Source organism: Bos javanicus, chromosome 16 (genome assembly GCF_032452875.1).
Source record: "Bos javanicus breed banteng chromosome 16, ARS-OSU_banteng_1.0, whole genome shotgun sequence".
Lineage (NCBI taxonomy): Eukaryota > Metazoa > Chordata > Mammalia > Artiodactyla > Bovidae > Bos > Bos javanicus.
The window spans coordinates 64,307,996-64,327,902 of NC_083883.1; the positions used below are offsets into that span (position 1 = coordinate 64,307,996).

The 19,907-nt window shown below is 39.9% G+C and overlaps 1 protein-coding gene across 4 annotated transcripts in view; it reads left to right on the top strand.

Moving 5' to 3' along the window:
• RGSL1 (regulator of G protein signaling like 1) overlaps positions 1-19,907 on the top strand; it is a 60,391-nt gene that overhangs the window by 27,726 nt on the left and 12,758 nt on the right. For all 4 annotated transcript variants that reach the window (XM_061383403.1, XM_061383405.1, XM_061383404.1 and 1 more), the window contains 6 exons: positions 6,110-6,215; positions 9,957-10,150; positions 12,546-12,663; positions 13,068-13,182; positions 15,701-15,827; positions 17,392-17,563. In XM_061383403.1, the coding sequence (XP_061239387.1) occupies positions 6,110-6,215; positions 9,957-10,150; positions 12,546-12,663; positions 13,068-13,182; positions 15,701-15,827; positions 17,392-17,563 (832 nt within the window). The remainder of the gene's footprint in view (positions 1-6,109; positions 6,216-9,956; positions 10,151-12,545; positions 12,664-13,067; positions 13,183-15,700; positions 15,828-17,391; positions 17,564-19,907) is intronic.

Below are 19,907 nucleotides of genomic sequence, written 5' to 3' on the forward strand. Positions count from 1 at the left end.
TTGTAAGGAAATTTTACCCCATCTTGTAACAGTTCTTCCAGGAGTCTGGTGGCTTCCTTTCCTAGGGAACTTATGTAAGAAAGGCTGACACACACTATTACAGCTTGTCTGGAGATCACAACAAATACTCCTTTTCTCCTTGCTTTTCTGCTCATGACAGATTCCTTCTATGGTTCTGCTAGTGGTTCTGCTGGTCTCAGGGGACTTACTTGGCAAGATAACCTAGACTTTCTGAGAGACATGAGCCCTTGATCATCATGACTTCTCAGGCTGTGGCTGCTCACCTGTTGCTTTACCATCACAATTGGACACGGGAATACCAAGAGGGCCAAGTGCATTCTGCACAGCCCCTGCTACGTAACTGGTGACCACAGTCAATGGCCCCGCCAGTGCAGTGACTCCTTTGCCTCCCTGGCCTCTGGCATAAGGAACTTGAAGTGACTGAGCTCCTACTGTGTCCCTAGTCATAGCATTCCCACTCTGGGATCCTGGACCTCCAAGCTGGCACAGTCCAATACAGGAGCCACTAGTCCAATTGTGGCCATTGAGCTCTTGAAATATAGCTGGTACCAATAGGTTAAATAAAGCACATTACTAAAATTAATTTCACTCTTTTCCTTTTAGTTTTTTAAATCTGACTGCTAGAAATTTTAAATTTATATAATACATGTGGCTCCCATTATATTTCTATTGGACAGCGCTGGTCCAGATCCACAGAACCTTAAGTTGTAAAGATTAAACATTTCCCTAAGTAGGTCACCAAAACTGATGATAAATGGATCTCTTCTACTGTCATCCCTTGATTCTCATATTCAATATTCGACTCACTGAGGGCCACAGCTTCATATTATGGTCTTCGGTTTTTCCTGGAGGATGATGCCTCATTTTTCAAAAAGTATCATCTCCAAGCTGGTGTGACAGACAGCTAGACCTTCAAAAAATGGCTTTGTTACTCTACCAGGCCAGCAGCTCTCATAGGTGACAAAACTAGTGGATCCAACTACTGTATGCCCTTTGCCAATCCGCTTTACTGTAAGTGTATCTCTTGATCAGAGGCAGTGTTACGGGGGATCCTATTCAGGGGATCAAACACTTCTAAGCCCCAAATATCAATGCTAGCTGAAACCTCACAGTTAGGAATACATGTCAGTTCCAATCCAATACAGCTGCCCCTTCCAGAATAAAAAGGTCCAATGTCATCAAATTGCCACCAAGTGAGTAGCTAGTTTTCCGTGAAGGATGTTGAAATATGTGAGTTTTAGTGTTTGTCTCTTGCTGGCAAGTTGAACATTTGGCAACATTGGTAGCTAAATCAGCCTTAATGAGTATGGGGCCCATGCTACTGGGTCCATACACAGCCTCCATCCGTTTCACCCACCTACTCTGTTCATGAGCTCATTGTGCCAATGCTAGGGTAGACTGTGACAGACAGTGATTTCAGATGGACTGTGATACCAGACTTGCTGACATCAACTGGCTAAGTCCCTCCGTCTTCTTGGTCCTTTAGTGCCTCTTTCTTAGTGGTTGTTTATTGATGGGCTTTGAGATACAATACGAAGATCTTCATATTTCAAATGTATATATATATTCTGATCGTCTGTTTCTTTTTGTATGACTTTCGGTAAATTGTGCCTTTCAAGGAATTGATCCATTTCATCTATGGTTTCAAAATGTGACATGGAGTTGTTCTTAGTATTCTTTTCTTACCCTTTTTATATCTATGGTATCTGTAGTGATAGTCTTGCTTTCATTTCTGATACAAGTAATCTGTGTCCTCTCTCTGTTTTTCTTAGTCTAGCCAGAGACTTATTGATATTATTGATTTTTTCAAAGAACCATGTTTGTCTTCATTGATTTTCTCTATTGATTTCCTTACAATTTCATTGAATCCTGCTCTAAGTTCTATTATTTCTTCTCTTCTGCTTACTTTGGATTTTATTTGCTCTTCTTTTTTCACTTTCCTAAGGTAGAAACTTAGAGGATTGATTTAGATGATCTTTTTTCTATTTTTATATATGCATGAAATGCTATACATTTTCCTCTCATTGCTATTTTTCTCACCTCCCAAATTTTGATAAGTTGTGCTTTCATTTTTATTTAATTTAAAATACTTTAAAATTTTCTTCTTTGAGCCATGTGTTATTAGAAGTATGTTTTTAAATCTCCATGTGTTTTGAGATTTTCCAGCTATCTTTCTGTCAAGTGCTTTGTGGTCTGACAGCAGACGTATGGTTTCTATTCATTTAAATTTTGTAAGGTATGTGTATGGCCCAGAATGTGTTCAGCACCGGTAAATGTTTCACGTGAGCTTCAGCAAAAAGTGTGTTCTACTGTTGTTTGATAAAATGGTTTGTAGCTATCTAGTTGATTGCTCCAGTTGATTGATGGTTTTGTTGATTTCAACTAGATCCTTATTGATATTCTGCCTGCTGGATCTTTCCGTCTGTGACAGAGGAGTGTTGAAGTGTCCAACTTTGAAAGTGGATTTACATTTTCCTCCTTGTAGTTCTGTCGCACATAGAACTCTTGTTTTGTTCACACACGTGTATGTTAAAAATTGTTGTATCTTCTTAGAGAGTTGACCCCTTTATCATTATGTATATCTCTCCTTTCTCTGAAGACTGTTCTGTATAAAATTAATACTCTTCTTTAAAAAAAAAAAAACTTACTTTTGGCTATGCTGGGTCTTCATTGCTGTGCACGGGCTTTCTCTAGTTGAGGCTAGTGGGGGCTACTCTCTAGTCGCAGCCTGTGGGCTTCTTATTGCCATGGCTTCTCATTGCAAAGCATGAGCTGTAGAGTGAGGGCTCAGTGGTTGTGGTGCATGGGCTTAGTTGCATGTGGAATCTTCCCCAACCAGGAATAGAACCTGTGTCCTCTGCATTGCCAAGCAGATTCTTAACCATTGAACTACTAGGGAAGTCCTCTTCCTTCCTTTTGACTAGTGTTGGCATAGCATATTTTTCTCTATCCATATACTTATAATCTATATGTGTTTTTATATATAAAGTCAGTATATTCAGTAGCTAATATATAGTACTTAGTGCAGCACTTTAACAGCATCATCTTTTAGGATTTGAAATGGCTCAGCTGGAATTTCATCACCTCCACTAGCTTTGTTTGTAGTATGTTTCCTAGGGCCCACTTGATTTCACACTCCAGGATGTCTGGCTCTAGGTGTGACCACACCATCATGGTTATCCGGATCATTAAGACCTATTTTGTACAATTCTTCTGTGCATCCTTGCCACCTCTTCTTAATATCTTCTGCTTCTGTTTAGTCCTTGCCATTTCTGTCCTTTATTATGCCCATCTTTGCATGAAATGCACCCTTGGTATCCCCAATTTTCTTGAAGAGATCTCTGGTCTTTCCCATTCTATTGTTTTCCTCTATTTCTTTGCATTGTTCACTTAAGAAGGCTTTCTTATCCCTCCTTGCTCTTCTTTGGAACTCTGCCTTCAGTTGTGTGTATCTTTCCCTTCCTCCTTTGCCTTTCACCTCTCTTCTTTGTTTCAGCTATTTGTAAGGCCTCCTCAGACAATCATTTTGCCTTATTGCATGTCTTTTTCTTTGGGATGGTTTTGGTCACTGCCTCCTATACAGTGTTACGAACCTCTGTCCATAGTTCTTCAGGCACTCTGTCTATCAGATCTAACCCCTTGAATCTTTTCGTCACCTCCACTGTATAATCCCAAAGGATTTGATTTAGGTCATACCTGAATGGCCTACTGGTTTTCCCTACTTTCTTCAATTTAAATCTGAATTTTACACTAAGGAACTCATGAGCCACCATCAGCTCCAGATCTTGTGTTTGCTGACTGTATGGAGCTTCTCCATCTTTGGCTGCAAAGAACATAATCTGATTACTGTATTGACCATTGGGTGCCGTCCATGTGTAAAGTCATCTCTTGCATTGTTGGAAAAGGATGTTTGCTGTGACCAGCTTATTTTCTTGACAAAATTCTCTTAGCCTTTGCCCTGTTTCATTTTGTACTTCAGGGCCAAACTTACCTGTTATTCTGCATATTTCTTAATTTCCTACTTTTGTGTTCCAATCCCTTATGATGAAAACTACATCTTTTTTGGTGTTAGTTCTGGAGAGTCTTGTAGGTCTTCATAGAACTGGTCAACTTAAGCTGCTTTTGCTTCAGTGGTAAGAGCATAGACTTGGATGACTGTGATGTTGAATGGTTTGCCTTGGAAATGAACCAAGATCATTCTGTTGTTTCTGAGATGCACCCAAGTACTGTATTTCAGACTCTTTTGTTGACTGTAAGGGCTACTCCATTTCTTCTAAGGGATTCTTGCCCACAGTAGTAGATATAATGAACTTCTGAATTAAATTTGCCCATTCCCATCCATTTTAGTTCACTGATACCTAAGATGCCAAAGCCTTTGACTGTGTGGATCACAATAAACTGTGGAAATTTCTGAAAGAGATGGGAATACCAGACCACCTGACCTGCCTCTTGAGAAATCTATATGCAGGTCAGGAAGCAACAGTTAGAACTGGACAGGGAACAACAGACTGGTTCAAAATAGGAAAAGGAGTATGTCAAGGCTGTATATTGTCACCCTGCTTATTTAACTTCTATGCAGAGTACATCACGAGAAACGCTGGGCTGGAAGAAGCACAAGCTAGAATCAAGAATGCCGGGAGAAATATCAATAACCTCAGATATGCAGATGATACCACCCTTATGGCAGAAAGTGAAGAGGAACTCAAAAGCCTCTTGATGAAAGTGAAAGAGGACAGTGAAAAAGTTGGCTTAAAGCTCAACATTCAGAAAACGAAGATCATGGCATCTGGTCCCATCACTTCATGGGAAATAGATGGGGAAACAGTGGAAACAGTGTCAGACTTTATTTTGGGGGGCTCCAAAATCACTGCAGATGGTGATTGCAGCCATGAAATTAAAAGACACTTACTTCTTGGAAGGAAAGTTATGACCAACCTAGAGAGCATATTCAAAAGCAGAGACATTACTTTGCCAACTAAGGTCCATCTAGTCAAGGCTATGGTTTTTCCAGTGTTCATGTATGAATGTGAGAGTTGGACTGTGAAGAAAGCTAAGTGCCAAAGAATTGATGCTTTTGAACTGTGGTGTTGGAGAAGACTCTTGAGAGTCCCTTGGACTGCAAGGAGATCCAACCAGTCCATTCTGAAGGAGATCAGCCCTGGGATTTCTTTGGAAGGAATGATGCTAAAGCTGAAACTCCAGTACTTTGGCCACTTCATGCAAAGAGTTGACTCATTGGAAAAGACCCTGATACTGGGAGGGATTGGGGGCAGGAAGAGAAGGGGACGACAAAGGATGAGATGACTGGATGGCATCACCGACTCGATGGACATGAGTTTGGGTGAACTCTGGGAGTTGGTGATGAACAGTGAGGCCTGTTGTGTTGTGATTCATGGGGTCACAAAGAGTCAGACACAACTGAGCCACTGAACTGAACTGAACTGAAGATGTCAATGTTCACTCTTGCCATCTCCTTCTTGGCCATGTCCTATTTACCTTGATTCATGAACCTAACATTCCAGGTTCCTATGCAATATTTTCTTTATAGCATCAGCCTTTTACCACCAGATATGTCCACAACTGAGCATTGTTTCCATTGGCCCAGCTGCTTCACTGTTACTGGAGCTATTAGTAATTGTCCTCTGTTCTTCTTCAGTAGTGTACTGGACACCTTCCAACCTGGGGGGGTTCATATTCCGGTGTCATATCTTTTTGCTTTTTTATACTGTTCATGGGTTAGTCCAGTCAAAATACTGGAGTGGGTTACCATTTCCTTCTCCAGTGGACCAGGTTTTGTCAGAACTCTTCACTATGACCCATCCATCTTGGGTGGCCCTGCACAGCATGGCTCATAGCTTCGTAGAGTTACATAAGTCCCTTTGCCACAACAAGACTGTGATCCATGAAGGAGAGTTTTAGGGAGCAAGTCCCCATAACAGCTGCTATCTCAGGCCACTGGCCACTGGGGACTTTGGATTTTCCTACATGCATTCAATGTATGATAATGTCCTTCGTACTTTGTTCTTTCTTACTGTCTGCAGTGTTCTTTATAATATGATGTTCCTCACTTTTGTAATTTTATTTTTAGATTTTACTGTAGAAGTTTTCAGAGAACCAAAGATGGTTTTACCCTCAAAAAGGAGAATGTCATTCTTTAAAAGGGCTAATGTGAGGAAGCCTTCGATAAGACCCAGGTAAGACATAGGATCTGGTAACAACAATATGTTCATGCACACGCTGTCCTTAATCATACTGTGCATGCACAGGGATACTTTGTTATTTTAAATCACTATTTATTTTCTAAAATTTGCACCATGCAATGTATATTATACAATAACTTTTTAAAACTTAACAAGTTATCATGGATATCCTTTCATGTCAATATAAATAGATTTACCTTCTTCCATACTATGGATGTTGCATGGTTTATTTAACTATATATTTTAATGGACATGTATATTATCTTTACTTTTTCATTGCTATGACTAGTACCCCAAGAAACATTTTTGTATGGATGTCCTTGCCAGATTGTGTTTTTGTGGATTGCATACAGCTGTGGTAGTCTCCTAACTAGCTCCTTACTTCTTGTCTCAGCCTTTAAGTTCCCAATGCTAGACAAAGAGTCTGTGATCTTTTCTTTCAGAAATGCCCACGCTTTCTTTCCACTCACCTTAGCATAAGTTCCATCTCTACAAAATAAAGTTCTCCAGTTGTATATCTGCTATGACTTCTACCTCCTCTGAAGTAATAAACCTTTAAAATACAAGAACTTACCATGTTCTATTTTTTACTACTTTTTAATTTTTTAAGTATGTTTTCCACCTTCTCAACTTGATGATAATTTTCTTATGCACGCCATTCATTCAGGCACTTATTTTTTTAATTTAGTATTATCTATTAATGACTGGCTGTATGAAAGGTTCTCTTATAGATGATAGAGATGTATTAGCACATACAAATTTGTTAGTCAATGTCACTGGCAGAATATTTTGTATAGAGAAAGCTTCCAGAAGTATGTTTTCAGTTACTGATAATGTTCATTGAGGGTTATAAGTCCTCTGTCTCTTCTAAATTCTCTAGATGGAGCTTCCTCCTCTTCAAGGAACTAAAATTATTCCCTGAAGTTCAATCATTTATCCCTTTTAAGGAACTGGAATTATTCCCTGAAATTCAATCATTTATTCCTTTTGCTGTTCCAGTTTGTACTATTCACCACTCTCCACTATGTCTACAGAAATATGTAGTTCCTAGTTTAGTTGATGGAGAAGGCAATGGCACCCCACTCCAGTACTCTTGCCTGGAAAATTCCATGGATGGCGGAGCCTAGTAGGCTGCAGTCCATGGGGTCGCTAAGAGTCGGACACGACTGAGCGACTTCACTTTCACTTTTCACTTTCATTTATTGGAGAAGGAAATGGCAGCCCACTCCAGTACTCTTGCCTGGAGAATCCCACAGTTGGGGGAGCCTGGTGGGCTTCCATCTATGGGATCGCATAGAGTCGGACACGACTGAAATGACTTAGCAGCAGCAGTTTAGTTGAATATAAAAGAAGTCTTGTCTTTTCCTTCTCTCTCTCTCTTTTTTATTTTATTTATTTATTTTTATTTATTTATTTTTTGATCACTCCATGCAGCTGTGGGAACTTAATTCCCTGACTAGGGATTGAACCTGCACCCTTGGCAGTGAAAGTGTGGAATCCTAACCACTAGACCACCCAGGAATTACCCCAATCTAGCTTTCTACTATTATGTTTTATGTCCCTTCACCCTGTGTATTCTGTGTTTTAACAGATTTTCAAGTCTATTTGAAAATTTAGTATTTTCAAGTCTGTGAATACTATATTATATATCTGAAACTAATATAATATTATAAATCAGCCATACTTCAATTAAAAAAACAATGGAGACTAAAGGTGGTGGAATGATATATTCAGACTAAACTCGGGGGAAGTAGAAGGAAGTAAATAATAAACGAGTGGAAATCAATAATATGAAGAGAAGAAAAATGAGAAAATCCAAGCACAAATAAGTTTTTTGTAAAGATTAACAAAATTGATAAACCATTAACTATACTGACAAAAGGGGAAAAGCGAGATGACACAGATTTCCAAAACCTGGACCAGAAGAGAGGACCACTGACCCTAAAGAAACTAACCTGTTTGTAAGAAAATGCATGGAGTATGACAATGACAATTAGATGAAATAGAGCAATTTCTAGAAATACCCAAATTTCTGAAACTGACTCAAGAAATAGAAAATGTGAGTAAATCTCTATATCAAGATAAGAAATTGGATTAATAATTTAAAATCTCACAGATAAAATTCTAGACAGATGGCTTCACTGGAGAAAGCTATGAAATATTTAAAGAATAAATGCTACCAATAGTCTACAAACTCTTTGAGGAAATAGAGGAAAAAGAAACACTTCTAATATGTTTATGAGGCAGCAAGTATTATCCTGATCCCAAAGCCAAACAAAATTATCATAAGAAAACCGCAGACCAATAACCCTCTCAAACCTAGGTATGAAAATCCTCAATCAAATATTAGCAAACCAAATTCAACCACATTTAAAAAGGATTATATACCATAACCAAGTGGGATTTATTCCAGGAATGCAAATAATGCATCTGAAAATAAATTAATACAATGCATCATGTTAATAAAATAAGGGAAAAAACTTCACACAAGTATCTCGATTGATGCATTAAAAGCATTTTATAAAATCTAGCATCCATTTATGATAAAAATTCTCAATAAACTTAGAAGGGAATCATCTCATTCTTTAAAAGTACATTTATGAGAGGGTGAGATGAATGGAAAGCATATACATTACCATATATTAAATAGATAGCCAATGGAAATTTGCTGTTTGACTCAGGGAACTCAAACTGGGGCTCTGTAACAACCTGAAGGGGTGGGAAAGGGTGGAAAATGTGAGGGAGGTTCAAGAGGGAGAGATCATATGTACACCTGTGGCTAATTCATGGGCTTCCCACATGGCTCACTGGTAAAAGAATCTATCTGCCAAGGCAGGAGTTGCAGGAAACCCTGGGGGTTGATCCCTGGCTTCGTAAGATCCCCTGGAGAAGGAAATGGCAACTACTCCAGTGTTCTTGCTGGGAGAATCCCATACACAGAGGAACCTAATTCATGGCTAATTCACGTTGATGAATGAGAGAAATCAAACCAATATTGTAAAGCAATCATCCTTCAATTAAATAAATAAATAAAAAGAAAAAACTTCTAGCTAACATCATTCTTAACAAGACAAGTATTTAACAGGAGAAGAACAAGTTGGACAACTTGTGAATTTGTATGGAAAGGTTCTACCAATGACAAATGACATAAAGATAAGGTTCAATGGGCAGCTGAAACTGTGAAGTGGAATTCACAGAAACTAGAGATATAGCTTCACCATAACAGTGAAAGTCACTTCCTCATGTCAATGAAAACTGAAACCACAGAGGATGTAGAGATTACCTAGCAGAAACAAATCCTAAGGCAAGAGTCAGGAGAATTGAGTTGAAACATTAGGGCAACCCCTGTACACAAGAAACAGTGAACGAAGAAATCAGCAGTGGAAATTTAGAAATATTGATCTAACAACTGCTGGTCACTCATGCTCTGTCTTGCTGAAATGACTGCCAATGAATCCATAATGGAAGAAGTTTTCCTTGGGAAAAAAAAAAAAAAAAGCCCCTTTAAAATACTCCTTCTCTTCTTCCATTGGCGTTGTCAAATGATTAGACCAAGATGGGTACATTAAGTTAATCTCTAGGAAACAAGCAGAGTAACCAATTTATCCACTCTGCTCTTCAGTCACAGTCCAAAGCCCTGAAGTCTGGCAGAGGCCCTTCCCCATTCCCTAACTGGAGCAGAATCCAGGGTCACCGTCTCTCTCTCTCTGCCAATGATGCTTTCTTGTTTTCCAGAAACTTGACAGAAGTCCTCCTAAACACACAGCACTTGGAGTTCTTCAGGGAGTTCCTCAGAGAACGGAGGGCTGAAACCCCATTGCAGTTCCTGGTCGCCATACAGAAGATCAGCGTTGAGACAAATGAAAAGATTTATAATTCTCTCTTTGAAAACGTAATCAAGACTTTCTTCCACGGCAAAAACTCTCCTGGTATGCATTCTCCCCTCCCGAAATTGTTTCCTTTACCCTTTAGAATCTTAGGTTTGGGGAAGAGACTGCTCTCTCCCTGAGAAAGCAGAACAGAGCAGCGGCCACATGGGGCAGTATTGAGACAAAGCTGAAGACGGTGAAAGCAGAGAATAATAATAAATCCACTTTTAAAAGTTGAAGTATAGTTAATTTCCATTAGATTTGTCTCAGATATAGGGCATAGTGATTCAGTATTTTTATGGACTATAATCCACTTAAAGTTATTATAAATTACTATATTATATTATATATTATTATATATTATATTATATAAAGTTAATATAAGACTATATTCCCTGTGCTATATAATACATCCTTGGTGGTCGTGGTGAAGTCACAAAGTCAGGTCCGATTCTTGCAACCCCATGAACACCAGCCCACCAGGCTCCTCTGTCCATGCAGTTTTTCCAGGCAAGATTACTAGAGTGTGTTGCCATTTCTTTATCCAACAACATATCCTTATATCTTATTTATCTTATACATAGTTCATATCTCTTCATCCCCTCCTCCTGTTTTGTGCCACCTCCCTCCCCTCTTCCCATTGATAACCACTAGCTTATTCTCTATATCCGTGAATCTGTTTATGTTCTGTTATATTCATTTTTTTTTAATTTTTTAGATTCCACATATAAGTGATAACATGCAGTGTTTCAAAGAAGAAAAAACAAATCAAATCTATCATTCTTTTTCTTAAAGATAAAACTGAAATAAAGACACACAGGCCCAAAAAACTACATTCATTGTTGTTCTTTTATATGTAACCATCCTGAAGTATAATACTGATAAGACAGAATGGATAGTGGGTTAAAATCAGAATGTGCTTGAAGCAAGAGTTTTATTTAAATTCTTAACATGTGTTAGTATTTAGTTTTTTATAAGTAGGAAAATCGCTATAGAAAAACTAAAATAATAATACAATAATAAATCCAAAATATAATACCACAAGTAAAAGAAGATACTTATACTTGTATGTGAAATATATCCTCTCAACCCTGAAAGTAGGATTTAATTTAATCCTTAAGAGATAGGTATAAATAACTTAGAAGGTAGGGATAAATAACTCCATTTTTCTAATGAGGAAAGTAAAATGTGGAGAAGTTAACTAACTTGTCCAATTAGTGAAACTTGAATTCAAACTCCAGTCATTTGATCCTTCACATCAAGTAGACTGGAGTTAGATCCAAAATCATGTGTTAGCAGGATGCAAAGCTAGAGTGTCCACCATCTATGGGATGCAAAGAGTACTGAAAGGTGCTGAGAAGGAGAACTGTCTCCCTGAAAATCTTTGTTGCGTAAGTTTTGTCTTATTTTCTTGCCTAAGGCCAGGAGGGTAAATCTGATCCATGTAAATTCATCTTGTCCAGAAGCAGAAACTGCAAGTAAAGTACTGACCTATAATTCTAGAGGAAAACCAAAGGGGATGAGCATGATCCCATCCTGGAGGTAAACAAATCTTCTTGCAAAGCAATGAAGAAACCTCCTGTTTTGGAACAGATGAACAGATAGGCTTGTGTGTGTGTTTTGCTTGTGTTAAACCAAGATAGGTTATAAATTAGGAAAGAAGAAAAAGCAGTAAATGGGCAGGTCTTTACTTGTGAAGTTGCTCAGTCATGTCTGACTGTTTGCAACCCCAGGGACTGTAGCCTACCAGGCTCCTCTGTCCATGAATTTTCCAGGCAAGAGTACTGGAGTGGGTTGCCATTTCCTTCTCCAGGGGATCTTCCTGACCCAGGGATCGAACCCAGGTCTCCCACATTGCAGGCAGACACTCTACCATCTGAGCCACCAGGGAAGCTAAAATGGGCAGGTCTTTACTTGTAAGTAATATTTATTTGTTGAGTCTCAGGATATTAAGTTTTGTGCATCATCTTGAATGAGCTAGAAGAGAAAGAAGAATATGCAGATCCTGTCCTTAATAAGCTTTTAAATCTTTTTAATGAACACAGTAGTCTTTGAACTCCTGGAGAATCATATTGCCCTTAGAATATTTATTGGTAATCTTGGATTTCCCATCTGCCTCAGCCACTTAACTTTAATCCTTTATTCCTCTATTCTCTTCCTTAACTGAAAACTTCAAACTAGCTGCAGAAATGGAGTCCTTTAAAACATTGCTTTCCCCTTAAGCACTTATCTTTGAAATTTGGAATGGACTAACCCAGGAAGTATTTGCTCTACAAATACGCGTACACATAGCATTCCAAATGTACTTTTGAGATTTTCAAACAAATTGTGGAGAGCTGAATCTGGCCAGACTGAGAACAAGGAACCATAAGGCTCTTGGATGAAAAAAGTCCTAGCCACCTCAGAAATGGTGCATAAGAAAATGATGACTTTTCTTCTCTCTTGCATTTTCTAGAGCAAATGCTGCAGTGTAATGCCCCTCTTATCAAGGAAGTCTCTCTCATGCATCATGTCAGCACAACAACGTTGTTAATGCTCCAGGGCTTCGTCATGAGGTCTCTGGAGGAAAAGTGGTGAGTGTTGCTGGGTGAAGGCAGTGATTCTCTGAGCTGCTCTTTGACTTCTGAAAGTCATATTAGTGTCAGAGTCTACTCTCACGGTTCACTGCCAAGCGTCCCTACAAAATAAAAGCTGAACTTGCCCTCTTACCTGCCTACCTGCACACACATACACACACACACACACACACACACACACACATTTCTGTTCACCTTCCTGAGCGAGGAACACTACAGTATTGGTCAGGAAGAACAGACTGACATGAGCAAGGGATTGGAATGGTTAGAGGAGTGTTTTTGAATATCTCACCATTCACCAAATTCCCCTTCCTCCAAAAGCTGAGAGAGGTTTGCCTGGACTGTTATCTTTCATGTACCATGTTTTTGCATTCTTTAATATTCCTGGTCTCCTGCTGCAGGTTTAAAGATTACCAAGAACTGTTTCCACCTCAACCTTTGGAGAAGGAAGCTGAAATACCAATAGCTTCACCCAAGAAGCCCTCAAAGACGGCAGTTTACCTGCAGGAATCCCAGGTCAGTGGGGAAGATAGCAAAGACAAGACTGGGGACCAGGAAACCACGCCTAGGCATTGCCGACCACGCAGAAGAATTGCACTGTTAGCTTACTTATTCACCAAAGCAGCTACTCTTTGGGATAGGTTTTCAAATCCCCATTTACAACGGAAGAATTTGAGGCTCAGAGCAATTGTTACCCAGAGGGAATTTCAAGAAACCCCTGTCTTCACTATTTGTGATTAGAACCAGTTGAATGGCAGGCAGAGGCTGGTCATATGGAGATCAAAATGTTGGTTTGTTGGTTTGTTTTTAACTACTGAAAGCTGACTTGGGGGACATGGATTGGCTGTGAAGTCAAGTGGGTTTAATAATCCTCTCTGTACCCTTACTTTCTTACATGTCCAGTCACTAACAAAGAGGAACAGTTAGACCCCCACTTAGCTGGGTGAGCTCCCTGCTGTATGACAAAAGGCAGGCCTGAACACAGGTGTCTGCAGACCAGCAGCTCCCAGAGAGAACTCTGGAGGCTAAAGAACAAAGCCTGCCCTGTCCTGCTTCCAAGCTCATCAATTATCGAACTCACGCTTTCTCCCATGGGAGGACAGAAGAAGGAAAGAAAGAGGAGACAGGAATATGATTCAGGAAAGTCTCTTCATAGGGTTTGAGAAAAAAAGTACATACTCCTCTTAAATAATCACTTGATCAGCATGTTGTAGAACTGGCCATCAGAAAGATTTGCACCCAACTCTATTTGACACTAAAGATCATGCCAGAGAATCTCTGGAAAGAATGCCTATGCCACTCACAGATATAGGGAAGAAATTATGGTTACCAGTGAGGAAAGAAAGGTAGGGAGGGACAAGATAAGGGTCAGGAAGGAAGAGTTATTATGGGACTATATGAAATCATATGTGTGAAGTTTTTGAAAATTGTAGAGTACAGTTTAAAGAAATTTTCATTCAATTTTTTTAAAAAAAATGTGACAAAGAAATTTTTTAACCCAACAGAACTCCAAATCATACATGTATTATAGTCACAACTATATCAAATTATATACCCACTGGGTGAAATAAAAACAATTATATTAGGATAGTGAAAAAATAATGCCTATGCCCACTGATGCAGACCCCCAGGTATGATAACATGCTGCTCCCTTCTTTCTCCTTTTTATTTCCTCCATATGTGGGTCAACTCAATCATTTGGGAGAGTGAAAAGAATACTGCATCCAACACCAGGATGCTGAGTTTTAATTCAAGTCTTTCAGTTCCTGTTAGTTAAGAAGGTGTAAAAAGGACTCAGCATGTACTTGTTCCTGCTTTGTGCTGAGCACTGCACACAGTGATATACATATATTATGACTAACCTTCACCATAACCCTAAAGGCTATTGTTTCTATCTTTCACATGGAGACATTGAGACATACATTAAGGAAGTTGACCCAAATTACCCAATTAAGGTGAAGATAGGCTCCAGACTCAAAACTTCTGACACTAAATCCAGTAGTTTATATGCTTTGCCACTGACTCGCTATGGGCTTCCCAGGTGGCTCAGCATTAAAGAATCCACCTGCAGAAGACTGAGGGTTTGATCCCTGGAGGGATCTCCAGGAGGGTACCCTGGAGAAGGAAATGAACCCACTCCAGTATTCTTGCCTGGGAAATCCTATGGACAGAGGAGCCTGGTGGGCTACAGTCCATGGGGTCATAAGAGAGTCGGACACAAATTAGCAACTAAAATTCATTCATTCACTAGCTCTCCAAAGCCAAGCTTACACTGAGGTTTCCTCTCTATGAAATGAGACAACTGAACTAGTTAATCAAGATTCTTTCTGGCTCTGAATATCAGCTTGCTGCTGCTGCTGCTAAGTCACTTCAGTCGTGTCTGACTCTGTGTGACCCCATAGACAGCAGCCCGCCAGGCTCCCCAGTCCCTGGGATTCTCCAGGCAAGAACACTGGAGTGGGTTGCCATTTCAAGGGGTAAATAAACTAGAGAATTGTCCTGGTAATCTATTAAGAAATAGGTGAGGAAATGTAACATGTATTTTTAATGTGTCCCTGTGTTTTGAGGGGGGGTAGTGTATGAGTGTGTGCATGTGTAGTTATATTTTCCTTTTATAATGCTTAGAAATGATTTACTCATTTCCTTATTTCTTCAACATTTCAAAATCTGCTTGAGCTATTATTCCCCTTCCTGTAAGTCATGCTTATCTCTGTCCTCTGTCTCTTTCTATTTTTAGCTCTCACATGCCCTCTCCCATTCATGGCATCTCAAATCTTCACTGTAGGAAGACTATGGTAGAAAGAACATTGTCAGTGGCCTCAACCATGCCTGGGTGATTCTGGCTTATTCTGGGGAAGGTTATATAAGTTCTTTGACCTGAGTTTCCTTACTTTTAAATTGAAGCTAAAACTTACTCTTTTTAAAGGAGATGTGAGGATTCGATGTAATGAATGTCAAGTTTCTGGCACATAGTAGACTCAGTGAACAGCAGGCTATGCTAATGAATATGTGACTCTCCTTTCTCTTTCCCCAGAAGAGAGGTTGGCTGAAGATGATCAGCTTTATTAGGAGCTTTTGTAATTACCGCAGATTTATGTCTCATCCCCATAAGCGCCAGGAACTTGAAGACTATCTTCACCTGGAAGTACACAACAAGGAAAGTAAGTCACTTCTCTATTTATTCCTCTTCCCTGTTGATATTTTAGCTACAAGGGTTAACCCAGGTAAGAAGCTACAGAGCTTACTGCTTTATGTCATGCTACTGCAGAACCACACCTGGGTTCACTCGCTTACCTGCAGCACAGCCAGTCTTCTAACACTGAGTTGTGGTGAAGAAAGGTATAGCATTTTTTGCGAGGCATCCAACACAGAGCCAAGCAAGGAGCATGGGCAGCTCATGCTCAAAAGACCCGAACTCCTGTTGCCTTTTAGGGAAGGATTTTTAAAGGCAAGATGAGGGAGAGGGTTGCAGGGTACCTGATCAGCTCATTGATATTCTTCTGATTGGTTGGTAGTGAGGTAATTGCGGGTCAACCTCATCAACCTTCTGGTTCATATTGGTCTGGGATCTACATGCTGGTGGTCAGCATGCAATTAACTTCTTTCACCTGATTGGGGTTTTAGTGTCCAAAAAACAACTCAAGGATATGGCTCATATAGATTATTATCTATAGCCTTTGAAGAGGAACCAAACATCCTTGGTTGGATAAACTACAGATAACTACTATTATTTTGTCTTGCTTGACTCTTTTCCTTAGTTGCTGCTGCATTTTCTCACTTCTCTGATTCAATTTGTTCTTTGGAACTCAGAGAAGGCCCAGGAGGCTAAAGCTTTTCTATAAACAAGAGGCAGGGCACGTGGGGAGTGGAGGTGGAGGTGTCTGTCCCTGGGAAGGCCCTGCAGGGTCCTGTTTGCTTTCAATGCTTGTGTTAGCCTGGGGTCTAGCAAGAACTCCAGGTCCTGGGTATGAAAGCAAGCCTAGTTCCACATAGTGAGGATGTGAGCCCAGTGCATTCTATTTCAGAAGCCAGAAAAGACAGGTAATGATCAGTCTCAAGAACTTTGAATTCTCACATGTTACAAAACTACTTCCTCATGTTGTTTGTATGGATTTATTCAACTACCTCATTCATTAGTTCATTTGTTCATTCAGTGCACTTTTTGAGAATCCACAGTGTGGCCAGCACTTTTCCAGGTGCTGGAGATACAGTAGTGAATTTGCAGCATATGATCTGCCCTTATGGCATCCCATTTTTAGGGCAAGACATAAAATGAGAGTCACAGATATTGGAGCCAGATTGCCTAGATTTGAATCTGCCACTTTCTAACTGGAGGATCCTGCATAAGTGACTTTGTGCCTCATCTGTATAATGGAAATAATAATTGTGTTGTTGTGAGAATTAAGTGAGTAAATACATGTAAAGCCTCTTAGAACTATTCTTGGCAATAGTAAGTGCTATAAAAGGGTAGGGGCTTCCCAGGTGGCATTAGTGGTAAAGAACCCCCCATGCCATTGCAGGAGATGTAAGAGACATGGGTTTGATCCTTGGATGGGGAAGATTCGCCTGGAGGAGGGCCTGGCAACCCACTCCAAACACACAGCATGTACATGTAAAAGGTTTAGTCAGTATTCTTGCTATTTTTATAGAATTGTGACCAATGATCCCATTGATAAATGTTGATTCCTCTGTCTCTCTCTCTTCCTCCCTCTCCCCCTCTCTCAGATTTCTCCACAGCCCCAAACATATCAGGACGCCCAATGCCAAATCCCAGTGTCCGGAGCACAGATCATGAAAATGGAGACATAGTCCTTATGAAGCGCCGGGTATTTGGTCACAGGATTATCATCATCAACTATGCCGTCAATGATTTCTATTTCTTTTCTGAAATGGAAAAGTAAGTTTCCTATTTCTCCTTCCCCTCATGGCTTTCCACACTTAGTTCCTCCCAGCAAAGACTGCAGTGGCCTGGAAGAGACACAAGGACTTCAGCTCTGCCAGGCAGCGGTCCCCACCTGAAAACCTCACTGTGTAAGGTCCCTGAATCCATGCCCACCATTCTTTCCTCTCGATCTTAAAAGCTCCTCCATATTCTGCAGTTCCCGCTGTTGAAATGCACTTATTTATACCCAGAAAGTGGAGCACTTTTTCCCTATTATTTGTTAATATGATAGATGTCCACTATGTTGCATAACTGGACCAATAGTTCTTTCATTAAAGCCAGGAAGTATAACAATAAAATGTGTGTGTATGAATGTATGACATTAAGCAGATAAATTTTAAGTTAAAACATATTCATGTAAATTTACCTGTAAAACTTGAAGTAAAGCCAAAACCATTCCACTAATTGGAGGTCTACATATTTTTCTTGTGTAAACCATACCCAAAATGTGATCTACTATTTCTAACTTTTCTCTTCTGTAGTGGAGGGAGAAACTATAGTTACTGCAAAGCAATTTAATCCTTCTGGATTTTTATACTTATTTTTTCAACATTTAAAATTGCCTTCCACACCTATCTAACTCAGTAGTAATTTTTAATTTTTTAATTTTTAAAAATTGGAGTCTAGCTGATCTCATTAGCCATTTTTTAATACAGTTTTTAAAATTTATGTTATCATGTGGGATCTTAGTTCCCCCACCAGGGGTTGAACCCTCATGCACTGCATTGAAAGTGGGTAGTCTTAGTCATTGGGCCTCAGGGAAGTCCCAAGAGCAATTTTTTATATAGAAACTTGCCTTTATTGAAACATCCCAAAGCATTCAAATTTGTTTTCACAAAAACAACAAATTCCTTTTCTTTTCATGTTCATAGTTTGTCAATTTTCATAAATTACAAATTAAAGTAACAACAGGCAAAAATATTTGGGAAGAGATATGAACAGCTCTCTGTAACTATTTGCCTCAGTTAGTTACAGAAAAGTGAGCGAGTTCATGAAAAGGTCCCAGCAGTGCATATGGTAGTGTGCCATCAGGATCAGGCAATGTGTTCTTTAGACGTGCAGGGCACCTACCTGGTAACTCAGCACACCAGTTAGGGGTGTTTGGTTAAGAGATCTCCCACTGGTACCCCAAGGAAGGGTTTGGCTCAGTTCCACATATATTTATTGATTGTTTATTATTTCTTAGGTACTGAATTTAGCATTGCAGATATAAAAAAAAAAAAAAAAAAATTGCTAAGGCATGTTCTCTGTTCTCCAAGACCCCACCGACTAATGGGATGGCAGAGAAAAAACACAAATGGAAGTTAAGAAGTAGGATGATAGTTGTCAAGTCAAGCCCAGGAAGTACATTTAGACAACTGAGTGCTTAGGAGCGGTTTCTTGGGAGACAGGTCACCTAAGCTGAACTTTGAAGGATGAGTAGCGGTTAGTGAGGGTTTTTGGTTTTTTTTTTAAGTGTTCAAGGGGGAGGTGAGTGAGGGGCAGAAAAATAATACCAGCGTGAACAGCCCTCCCTGGTGCTCCAAGTCCTGCCACCATCATCTCTGCTTTCTCACTTGCCCTCTACAAACTTGTCCACACAGCCACCAGAGCAGCCTTTTCTCAGCGCAGACCGATTATATCACTCTCCTGTTTAAAGCGTGCCAGCAGCTTCCCATTCCCGCTGGCAGGAAGTCCAGACATCCTCTCACTGCCTAAAGAGCCTTGATGAACAGAGCCTGTCTGTATCTTGGAGCTTACCTCATGCTACCTGCCACTCACCCCATGCTCTAGCAAGGAGGGTCTCTGCTCTGTCTTACCAGTGACCTCCCAAGATGGTGCCTGCCTCAGAGCCTTTGCACCCCTGCCCTCTTGGCGGGAAGAAGCCCCTGCCCTCGGATCTTCAGATGACTGTCTTTTTCTTTTTCGTTGTACAAGTCTCAGTGCCTGCCCCCTTTCCTGTCACTCATCCCCTTTTGTTGTCTCCTTAGCATTCTACTGCATATTGAATTATTCATCTGTTTACTTAAATGTGTCTTCTTCCTCTCACTGATTATGAGTTCCTGGAAAGCAGGATATTGTTTACTGTGTTCACTGCTGAACCCCTGCTCCTGGAACTGCACCAGCACAGAGTAAAACCTTAATAACTACCCGCTGATCAAGTATATGAATGGACATGCAGAATAGGCTGATAATGGGAGGCCCATGGTACTCTACTCTTAAGAAGATTTTAAACGGTTAAGATTTAAAATGGCCTGAGAGAAGTATGCTGTGTACTTAAGGTATAACTGACAGATATTTTGGTTAGTAAAAGAATATA